This window comes from Nicotiana tomentosiformis, chromosome 7 (assembly GCF_000390325.3).
Source record: "Nicotiana tomentosiformis chromosome 7, ASM39032v3, whole genome shotgun sequence".
Classification (NCBI taxonomy): domain Eukaryota; kingdom Viridiplantae; phylum Streptophyta; class Magnoliopsida; order Solanales; family Solanaceae; genus Nicotiana; species Nicotiana tomentosiformis.
The window spans coordinates 42,585,558-42,597,665 of record NC_090818.1 but is presented as its reverse complement, the minus strand read 5'-3'; the positions used below and the strand labels follow the sequence as shown (position 1 = coordinate 42,597,665).

At 38.1% G+C, this 12,108-nt stretch overlaps 2 protein-coding genes across 2 annotated transcripts; one reads left to right on the top strand and one right to left on the bottom strand.

Annotated features, from left to right (window-relative positions):
* Window positions 1–1,554: 1,554 nt before the first annotated feature.
* LOC104091845 (expansin-A12) lies at window positions 1,555–4,182 on the top strand. The gene is made up of 3 exons (XM_009597277.4): window positions 1,555–1,773; window positions 2,434–2,743; window positions 3,500–4,182. The coding sequence occupies exons 1-3, from the start codon at window positions 1,632–1,634 to the stop codon at window positions 3,810–3,812; spliced, it is 765 nt and encodes a 254-aa protein (XP_009595572.1). The 5' UTR covers window positions 1,555–1,631; the 3' UTR covers window positions 3,813–4,182.
* A 5,444-nt stretch (window positions 4,183–9,626) lies between these two features.
* Window positions 9,627–11,818, bottom strand: LOC138895532 (serine/threonine-protein phosphatase 7 long form homolog). Its single transcript, XM_070180232.1, has 3 exons — window positions 11,429–11,818; window positions 11,159–11,332; window positions 9,627–9,713 (listed from the first exon to the last, which is right to left on the bottom strand). Exons 1-3 carry the CDS (start codon window positions 11,816–11,818, stop codon window positions 9,627–9,629), a joined length of 651 nt encoding a protein of 216 aa, XP_070036333.1.
* Window positions 11,819–12,108: the final 290 nt, after the last annotated feature.

Genomic DNA, 12,108 nt, shown 5'->3' with positions numbered 1-12,108 from the left:
TATGATTTTTTCAGATATCAAGAAAGAATTAATTTCTTTTTTTCAAAGTTGACCTTAGAGATAAAGAGCCTAGGAGTATTGTTATATTCTCGATGAACAAATTAAGGTTAATATTGTCAATTTCATTATTAATTAATGCTAAAAGATGAATTTCTTAATATGTGTGAAAACAATAACAAAAAATCAATTAAAGTGGACCGGAGAGAGTAATAGTTAGGAGGTATTTTTGACTATTTTACCATTATTTATGTCTTATTGGTATTTGAACATCATGATATTAACTCATAATTGAGATGTTTGTAGTTTTCAAGAACAATTACTACTAAGGGTAAAATAGGAAAAAATAATTAAGTTTGTTTTGAACTTTTAAAATGACAAATAATTTGAAATAATTTTTTTTAAAAAGCATGGCAGATTTTTTTGAAATGGAGCGAGTACAAAGTAAGCACACGAATATGTAGTTGAATATCCTAATTTAGCATATTTCTTATTGCGTTGGTCATTAATTCCTCTTTTAACAATTGACACACGTTTGGCAGTGATGAAGACTATTGAAACCTACGAACTCATAGTGTGAGTTTAATAAGTTTTACACAATTAGGCCGCTTTGGCGCTTTTGTGTGATTATCTAAGCTAAAAGTTAATTAGCTATTAGAGAAAATATATTTTATTTTTTAACTATCTTTTCCATGCGCCCTCTCATATGAAGACCTGATTCTTTTTTATGAGTGAAGTATGTAAAAATTCTTTTTTGATAATGAATATCGGTAAAATTAAACCCAGAATCTTTGCATGTTCTGATTATCAGTATGGCTACACGAGTATGTGCCTTTAGTTCTTGCGCTTAGATAGTTCATACAACGAAGACAAAAAAGATTTCAGTGATTCCATCTACTATTAATTTATTACTATTCAAGTTCAATTCCAACTAAATATCTTTTATTTTTTCCTTCAGCCATCAACAGGTTATCAAATCGATCCTCTGAACAAACATTTATATATACTTATAAATTAGTAATGAAAAGAAAGTACCGGGAAAGAGAGAAAAGTCATACTCCGTACGTACAAACAATTAGTACTAAGTTAAAAGGATCGAGTTGTATCGACGACGACTAAGATAATCCTAAATTGATTGGTGTGAATATATGAAATTGCTGCTCATATCATTAGCAGCAGACCGAAGAATCACCGACGATTACTCTAAAACAGATTTTGCATAAACTATCACATGCACTTGTTTTCTTCTTGTCTCTTTGCAACTTTCATTTAACAAACTCTTACGTACATTTCCGTATCTCCAGGGGTTGTCAAAAGAACGCGCATAAAATAAATTATATAACTTTCCCAAAAACGAAAAACAATAATATGAAAGACAAATCATATTCGATAGTAATTCATAGTATTTGGAAGATGATATAAGTTTCTATTATAAGTAATCACCGACAACCGCGTATTACTATACAATTGCTACTCTGTAGTAAGCATTAATGAATTATTCGAATTGGAGAATCCCAAGTCTATAAAAAAGAGGAATAGGCACGTCCATTTATGCATTAGCCGAGTCATTAATATCATCACTTCTATTCCTAGAAACCTACACATTCTTGTTTCTTTTTGAGATTTTCAAGGTTATGGAAAAACTTGTCCCTTCTCTTTCGATTTGGGGGTTTGTTTTGTTGTTTACTTGTTTGTTTATTGAGGAGATCAACGGCCAAAATTGGCTTAATGGTCGCGCAACTTTTTATGGTGTCAATCAAGATCCCAGCACTTTTGGTAAGTCTCGTTAAATTAGTAACATGCCTACTGTAAATGTTTTGTTATAATGAATTTATTACATTAATTAAAACACACGTATCTTCTAGAAAACCAAACATGCATTATGACGTTTTCCTAGAAACGTTATCTAGAAGTGACAAATGGATGTGCATAGTTAAATTTGAACGGGTCAAAATAAGTTATATTCCAATGCTCCAAAAGTTTTCTTTAGATCATAATGCGTTAGGACAAGATATATCGGTTAAATAACGGGTCATAATCTTTTTATGTTGCTTTTTGAAAATACATTTGATGTGAAAACTAATGCATATTTTTAAACTATTAACTTAAATATATAATTCTTCGAAATTTTCATGATTTTTAATCTCCAAATTTAGTTTTATATATTTGGGTTTACGTTGCATTTCGACCGATTGATTCACCGTACGTTTGATACTCATTAAACTTAATGAATCATTTCAAGTTCAACCCGTCAAGTCAAATCGACAATGGGATTACAATCCAATCTGCTTAATTTGAGCAAGTTGGATGGGTTGCTAAAAAATGAGTTAAATCTTGCTACCTATAATACTGTCCGTTATTTATACTATGAGATAGTAACTTATAAGACGTATCAAAGAAATACAACCTAATTTTAACTCCTACTTGATTGGTCAGGTGGAGCTTGCGGTTACGATAACCCTTATCACGCCGGATTTGGAGTAAACACAGCAGCATTGAGTAGTGCACTGTTTAGAAATGGAGAAGCTTGTGGAGCTTGCTACATAGTAAGGTGCAATCGCAAAATCGATCGTAAGTGGTGCCTCCCCAATGGGGCCGTCACGGTGACGGCCACCAATTTCTGCCCTCCGAACAATCACGGAGGGTGGTGCGATGCACCACGACAACACTTTGACATGTCCATGCCCGCTTTCCTTCGCATTGCTAGACAAGGCAATGAAGGCATTGTTCCCATTCTCTACAAAAGGTAATATGCTATACCGTTTAAGTTTCTATATTGTTCATGAACTTTTATGTCGTATTACAACTAGGGGCTACTTTGTGCAAACAATCGTCAGCCTAATATTGTTACTACTCGGTTTGTATTTATATATCTGAGTGTGGGGTTGTAGAGGTTCTAAAGCTTTACTTTTTGTTTCAGAAGAAAAAATTATACATATATATTTCTTATAAACTTTTTCAGCGAAATGGTATCTGATGACACACGTATATCTTCGCCACTATTATACATATTACTATTTACTTCTTTTCCGGTTTAAGTTTAAGTAGATCCATCATTTAAATGTTATGAGTTTAATATTTAAATTTCTTAGTATTGAACCTATTATATTTTTAAATTTATGGATTCAGACCTAGCAATGTGTGTAAATTATTACACTAAATTTATACCTCGAATTGAAAATGTTGGGTTCATCTGAACCCGGTAATACACGCCTCTGTTTAACGATCTACACGTCCTAGTGATGCTATGTTTATAGACGTTTGTTAATAAAAGTCAAACTCGATTCTTTATCATATGCACAACTAAGACTAAAGAAAACGAAAAAACATATATATATTAGAAAATAATTCCCATGTGAGCAACTTGCTTTCTGTCCAAGAATAAAGCTTACACTAGAAATATGCTACTAGACAACTTCTCTATATTTTAATGTTAACGTTGCACCTTTCGGCACGTTTGTTTAATATATCCATTGTGCTGATATATATGAGATTTTTGCAGGGTGTCATGTAGGAGAAGAGGAGGAGTACGTTTCACATTAAAAGGACAAGCAAATTTTAACATGGTGATGATATCAAATATAGGAGGTAGTGGTGATATAAAGAGTGTATGGATCAGAGGCTCAAGAACAAAAAGCTGGCTTGCTATGTATAGAAACTGGGGTGTCAATTGGCAAAGTCGTATTGACCTTCGATCACAAACGCTGTCGTTTAGACTCACTTTAGTTGATGGCAAGACGATGGAGTTCCTCAACGTTGTACCTTCTTCATGGAAATTTGGACAGACTTTTGCCTCACGAAGACAGTTCTATTAATATAATACCAATTCTTCAAGTCTAAATATTAACTTGGGATATATTTAACCTACATTTATGTTCATGACCTGAGCTTTTTAGATGGTTCATGGACATGCTTTTTAGGTTATAATGAAAGTTGTATCATTTTTCTTTTTTGTTTTTGCATGACAATTTCATTGTTGGAAGTCAAGAATATAGAATGGGAACGAATAATGTTCATGGTTTTAACGAATTAATGCCTCAAAGATGTAATTGTCGGGCTCGAGAATTTGAGAGCGTGACAAGCTGCTTATATTTTACTATTTCCATTAATTAATGTACTCTTAAATCTCATGAACGAGGAAGAAGAGGATGTGATTGGTGTTTAATTTCTTTAATTCGTCTTTATTTGAATTTTCCTTTCTTTGAGTCCATTACTTATATACTCATTGAACGATGTAAAATTATGGAGTAACGTCACTTTCCTTTTCATTTGTAACAAGAAAATTACTTAACTATCCGTATTGCACTCTGATGATTACTCAGCTGGATTTATTAATTTTTTCAGTGGAAAATGCTGACTTGGCAATCCACATGGATTTTTGGACCATATAAAATAATTAACACCCAAAAAATTATCCATACACTCAATCCAACCCGATCCGACCCCGATGATAAAGAACACCCAAAAAATCACCCATACACTCAATCCAACCCGATGATAAAGACCACCCAAAAAAGTCTTACAACGTTCTTTCTTATAAACGGGTCGGATCGGGACTAATTGAGTGTACCAATGAATATTTATGCTTTGTTTGGGGGCAAAATACATATGTAGTCACCTGAACTATATACCAAATCTTTGTTACACACTTTCGGACGATAAATATTATCTTACACACTCAATATTTTTAAAGTGTGTCTAATACACACTACTTCTTACAGATAGCATGCACGTGTCTTACAAACAAAGTAAGTATGTAAAACCTCATTTCAGTCCAGATCCTTAATTAAATGCCATATGTCATAATTTTTTAACACATGGCACTAGTGGGTCCCATTATTCTATTCATTTCTTCCCTTTCTCCTGTATTTCTTCTTCTTTTCATCTTATTTTTTCCGATAGTTAATTAAGAGCAAGTTCTCTTTCTCCCCCATTTTTTCTCCAAAGCAAGATCTGACCTTTTGTGCCCTATCGTCTCCATTTAAGCTTCTATGGTACTTTCTGTTATGTTTTTTATTTTTTACGGCGGTCGATTGAAAGGGACGATGGCTATGGAGTTTTGGGGTTTTCAGGTGAAGCAATTTTGGGGTATCGTTCTATGAAAATTTTCACGGCTCGGTTAATTATTTTTAATTTTGAAGTCTCTTTCGATGGTACTTTCTGTTATTTTGGACGGATTTCTTTAAATCACCTTACGACGAAGAACAAGACTGGGAAATTACCTTCCAGTTTTGGCACTTCAATCTTCAAATTACCTTCGTCTGAAAAAAAATTTAATAGTGTTGGTGAACCCACTTCTTAATTTGCTTTTTATTTTCCTTTCCCAAATCATCTTCTCGCGAACTCAAATCTCTACACCGAATTAAAGCCAATTTTGAAGTGGGTTTTTGGTCTTACGTTATAATCTAGCTTTATATTATCTCAAGATTTCTGATTCTTCGCCCTTCCTTGAGATTTTCTATTTTAATTTTGGTTTGAATCGGAAGGTGGAGACCTGGATTATTCTAATTGTAGGCGGTAATGGATAATTCGTCGGAGAAGAAAGAGATGAAAGGGAGAAGATGGTTAGGGGTATAGTTGCCATTTTAAGTGTTTTATTTTTTAAATAAAAATAATGTCACGCCTCACAACTTTGTTGGTGCGTGATACTACGAAAAAAGTAATGTGTATTAGACACACTATGAAAAGGTTGAGTGTATAAAATAATATTCGTCGTCAGAAAGTGTGTAAGAGAAATTTGGTGCATAGTTGAGGTGGCTACTTATGTATTTTACCTTGTTTGGGTATTAATTATTTTATGTGATCCAAAAGTACAAGTGAATTCCCAAGTCAGCATTTTTTACCAAAAAAATAAATAAATTTGGTTGAGTAATCATGAGAAAGAAAGTTAAAAAATAGTTGAGTGAAAATCATTTTACTCCATAATTTTAAGTAGTTCAACTTTTTTTTCTCTGACAATTATAAGATGTAAGCGATCAAAATAACGTGCTTTCTTTCTTCTGAAAGATGATCAATGCAACAAGATAGAATTAACATCATGATCTACGCTAATAGCTATTATTGTCATATTATATAGTTCTATTTTATTAGAACTTAAAAAATATTTGGAGCACAAGTTATATATTTTATGCTATGAAGATTTTACCGGTAAAAAATTTAAAAAATTCGAGGAAAATTAATATTGAAAAATTTGACTTTGTTGGTTTAATTTGGTTTATAAATTTAAAAATTCAACACTATTGATTTGATTTGGTAATTAAAAAATCCAAATCAAACCCGTCCTAATCATCCAGTAAATGTTATTTGCTAAAACAATGAAAGTAAATGAACATCAACCACACATTAATTCTGTTTACCGTAAAACGAACGAGGATATTGACACCTGTCTCCATTGCTTCCTCCTCGTCAACAAGCTTAGGGTAGTATCTCTGGAATAAAGAGATAGTATCAAGTGTTATTAGTTGGCTTGTCCAAGGGAAGCCTTTTATAAATTTGAAATTATTTAAGACTTTTTTTCCCTTTTTGAATTGGTTTTCAAGTACCAGAGTATAAAGAATACTTTCTTTTACCTGACCATATTTTACTATGGATTGGTTGAATTTGGGGTGGTGCAAGACGTCACCTTTTCTCAGACTAGAAGCTAAACGCTTTGAAATAGTATCAATCGTAGCGTCAATAAGACGATCGAGTACTGACATAACGACGAAAAGGTTAGTGCAAGCAAGAACTGTTGTGAAACAGAATGTGCAACAATACTTAACAGCTAAAAATACATATGATGTTAACAACCAATTTATACATAGATCGAGACAAAAAGAACGGAAATAAGTGTTAAAAAAAAGTTATCTAACTATTTATAACGCTCTTTTAAAGAGCGCTATGTATTAACGGACGTTTTGGACGTTAACGTACAGTGCTCTTTAAAAGAACGCTATACATATTAACGTCCTTATAAACCGCGTTATGCCTGGACTGATAAGACAGCTATGCATAGCGCAGTATATAAAAGTGCTATATGTATAGCGCTGTTATATACCACGCTATACATAGATAATGGGCCAATCAATAAGTCTCTTGCATTTAACTGACATAACAATAAATCAAATGGATATAACGCCCTTTAAAAAAGCGCTATACCAAAAAAATTTCAGCTCCCCCGAGCTAGGCATTGCCCTATTTAAAGGCGTTAGGATTTTACAAAAATATATTCAAAAATATTCGTAACTCCTGTTAAAAATTTTCTTCTTGTTAAATTCTCAAGCATTTTTTCATAATGTCTGAAGAGCGAAAAGTAAGGGTTTCATTATATTGGGGGAGGGAGGGGTGAGGTTGTGGTGGCGAATAACATTGTGAGCTATAGTTTATCTCCACAGTGTCATTTTAAGTTGCCACTTACAATGGAGTACGATACATTGGTATCGTTGTTATGTTGAGGAAACGTTCGGTGAACCTTAAAGTAATCGGAAGAAATCCGTATTCCGTCACTCCACAATGGGTTGCTTGTTACGCTGAGTTTAACATCAAAGATGATGAAACTTTGAGGGATTTTTTGAGTACTCCGGATGAATACCGGGAATTTCTTGTGATAAAAATGTTAGAAATGTACGTCAAGGTCGAAGACGTTCGCTATAATGAGGTTGAGCATAGAACGGATAACCCTCAGTCGTCGGGTGGTTATTCTGGAGCAGTTTTTGCCGGACAGGTTCCGGCTGAAAGAGTTTGGCCTGATTTAAACTTATCACCACGGGCGAATGAGGAGCGAGGAAATAATTTCTCTCCTGCTTTACATAATCCACAGGACGAGTGGTAAATTTCAATTTTTCTTAGTGTTACGATGTATATTTTTGTTGTATTAAATTTGTATTAACACTAATATATTTCAAAGGGGGTACCGGTCAGATATGACTTTTACAAGTTATGAACTTACGCCCAGTTGGAATATGTGTAGTTCTGGTGTGTTGGATCATGGTGGTCCATCCGGGAGTCATCACCAACAAGATAATGTCCATCAAGGAATGTCAACACATTACGACTTGTAAGTGAAGTGGTACAGCTATATGGAAAGTATTTATTAATTTGAGTAGCTTATTATTTTGTTGTTTGTGCAGTGAAAACGAGCAAGTTGAACCACCTTTCCTGAATCAATTGCCCGAAGACGACATATTAAATCGGGATCTGGCAGATGCACAGAGTGAGGAAGAGAACAGTGATTATGACAACAATGCCGATGATTCCGGAGACGACACACCCTTCCCTCGTGAGGATGGTGATGAGGAGGAAGAGAATGAAGGACCTGATTTGACGAGGGAGTATGCTCCACCCCCCGTTAGACCGTTAGACCAAGAGTGTACGAGTACCAAGTGTCGTTTCATTCAAGGAAGATTCCCTACCTTGATCATTTGCCAAGTATGCCGGATGTGGATGCTCTCACAAGGAATTTTGATGAAATTCGGACAGCAATGTGGGATGATTCTAGACCAACGGTGCTGGCAAAGGGCATGCTTTTTCCTGATAAAGCGCGCCTAAGCAGGGCGGCGAAAATGTACAGCGTAAAAGAGTGTCGTGAGATGACGGTATGTGAGTCAAGTCCGGATATATACAAGGTTGTTTGCCGCAGATGGTTTATGAGTTGTCATTGGATGCTGCGTACGAGCAAGAAGAACACAGGTCTGTGGAAAGTGGGTAAATATACTCCCACCCACATATGTGAAATGGGCACATTCAATGGGAATCACTACAATATGGATATTGACTTGATTTCTCTTGTCTTTATTCCACACCTTGAAGCGTCCATAAAGTATAAAATCAAAGAGTGCATTACATCAGTTCACCAGGAATATGGCCATACCATTACCAAAAGAAAGGCATTTCTCGGGCGCAAACGTGCGTTTGAAATTGTTTATGGTAACTGGGATAAGTTATTTGCAGCTCTACCTAGGTACATGGCCGCACTGCAACACTTTAACCCCGGGACAGTTGTTGAATGAAAGCTTGAGCGGAGTCCGGGAAGACCAGAATATATATTCAATTACGTGTTCTAGGCATTTAAACCAGCATTTGATAGTTTTTCGCATTGCCGGCCTGTAATATCCATAGACGGTACTCATGTCTATGGATAGTATGATATCAAGATGTTGATCGTCGTTGCGGTAGATGCTAATGGACAAATATTTCCTCTAGCTTTTGCTATTTGTGCCAATAAAAGCCAAGAGACGTGGACGCTGTTTTGGAACCATTTGAAAGAGCACATTGTCAAACAGCGTTCCGGTATTTATCTAATATCTGATCGACATGGTGGTATCTTAAATTCTGTATAAAATTTGCTTGCATGGCAAGAACCTTGTGCTTACCACCATTACTGTTGTGTTTGTGTTTGTGTTGCAGTAGTAAAATAACGAAGAACTCGGGATATATATATATATATATATATATATATATATATATATATATATATAATGCGCCTATAACGAAAACAATACAAATTGTTGCTATTATTTACATAAAATAATATTTACATCACATACAAAAAAAAATCAATGTGTTCCACAGCCCGTGTGCTTCAATGCAGCCGCTGGCCTAAGGTGCATCCCATCAAATCCGGCTACGCTATCAGGATCATCATCATCACGTCACCTCTTTATAGCAAGATGCGATGCAGCATGATCATCAGTAGTGCTGGCAGGATCGGTAGAAGGGGTCGTCGGTCCAGTAGTAACCTACAGAAGAATAAGTCAGCTTAGTATAGGAAAATATATATTAAGTCATAACAATTTAAATTGTCTTACCACGATCTCGTCGGCCTCCTGAATATAATCATCCGTCGCAGCCAGGTCAGCATTGCACAAAGCGGCCTCCGTGACGGGCTAGGATGAAGCCTTAACAAGAAAATTAATAAAGTTATTTATGGAAAATAAATGAGAAAAGAAAAAAATTAAAGTAAATACTAATAAAAACATACCTACGCTTGTGAAAGCTCCCCAGCACCCCTCGATGATGAGCCATAACTTAGTCGGCGCCCACTATCCACATCTCGGGTCGGCCGATCCTCAACAGCGGTCGATGGGCCTGGGAAGTATGCATCCCAATCCTCTCCGGTAATGTCTGTGCCCATGATCAATAATGGACCTGACGGGTTCACCTGCGAAGTCCCTGAAGTGAGCTGCTGCCCAAGGATGTATGACGGCATGCTGCTGGGATACTCGTCCGGCTCATGAAGGTCACCCGGCAGATCAGCATCAACATCATCAACAGGGGCCTCAACGCCCCCTTGCTGGGGACCACCTCCTCGCCGCCCACCATGACCCTGTGGGGCAGCCCTGCCTCGTGGGGCACCCCTACCTTGTGGGGCAGCCCTACCTCGTGGGGAACCCCTACCTCGTGGGACACCCCTACCTCGTTGGTACTGCTCTTGTGCCACATAAGAAGGGTCGTGTCCTAAGCGTTGATCCTCTGGGGCTCGCTGCAGTGTCCGGGCAGTTACCTCTGCAAGCTACCGGCCATAATCGTGCAAAGCGGCCGCTCCCTCGCCGGCATGCTGCTGCATCTACAATCCCATATGGTAGACTATATGTAGGCCAATAGCCTGCACAACGTATAAAATATAAACTACAGAACACTATGTTACAGTTATATAAGTAATAATATTAGAAAACATACCAGGGCCTCGTGCCGCCCGGCGTATGGAACGTACCGACCGCCAGCTCGATGAATGGAATTTCTGACAAAAAGTCGGGTAACGCAACGGTACCAGGGCATATACTCATGAATAGTATCCGTCCGGCTCTGTGAAGGGGGGAGGGGGGGCTGAATCAGGTCAGCTCGCCGGTCCCAAGCATCGACCTGCGCCTCTAGCCATGCCACATGTGCGTCGTCCACCCTGAATGATCATCCCACTGATAATGTGTGGGCTCCCATGTGGGCCAATCTGCAGATGACCAAACTGGTGAAGTACCCGCTCCGTGGCATAATGCTCCACAATATCGAGGCACATCAGCGGGACGGAAGTGTTCCAAATCAATCGGCCGGCCGAGCAATAATCGGGCAGGCCACCTATCAAGTCGTCACTGTATGGCGTCCAGATGAACTATTAAATAACAACAGAAAACGTGAGTATGCGCAACACATGTGAAGCTATGCCAAGTAAACTTAGGTATACATTTACCTGTGCGCCCTCCAACATATCCAACAAATCCCTGCAAAGGGGGAGATTATGCCGAGCCTCGTAGATATGTACGTATCCCCGCCGGAGAACCCACCTCCTAGCTAGAGGGAGAAACTGAGGTGGTACATCCGAAGGTAATGGTGGTAGAGATGGCTGCAACTGCAAGAACTGCTCCTAGGCCCAAACCTAATATACAAAGTTGACGTAAAATTTAAGATTAATTTTTACTAGATATGTTATAGTGAATAGAGTATTCGAATATGTTGTCACCTGTAGCAGCGGCAAAAATCCACATACGTCATGTTGGGTGCCCATGCTCGTCCGACACATCTGCCTGTACAAGTAGGCGAGAACAGCAGTACCCCAGCTGTACTGGGGTAAATCATCTAGCCGCTGAAGATGATTAAGAAATCTCAAGCTTACTAGGTTCCCCGAAGTGTTCGGGAACAAGACCCCTCCAAACATAAGGAGCAGCAGCAATCTCGTATACCGGTGAATATGTAGATCATCTGTCTCGCCAGTGATGTCAGGGTGCAATATCTCCAAATGTTGTCGAATAGCTGTCAAACTCATGCGCCTGGCCCCTGAGTGTGCAGTCTTATCCTGTGGCCTAAAACCAGTGAGCTGCAGCAGCATGTCCAAATATTGCCCACGCGTCATCTCTCTCATGGCCTGAGGCAGTGCAACGGGCAGTCCATTAACGGGAAGCCCATATAAAACCTCCACGTCCTGCAGCGTGATGGTGGCCTCGCCAATGGGAATGTGGAATGTGTGCGTCTCCGGTCGCCACCGCTCTATCAGGGCAGTGACCAAAGACCAGTCGAGCTGCAGCCGCCCGATCTCCAAAATCCTGTAGAAGCCCGTAACCCGCAGGCGTTGGACTACACGGGGATAGAGGTGGGCGTCGGTCGGTTCGGTCGGTTATTATGAAAGTACGGTTCGGTTTATCG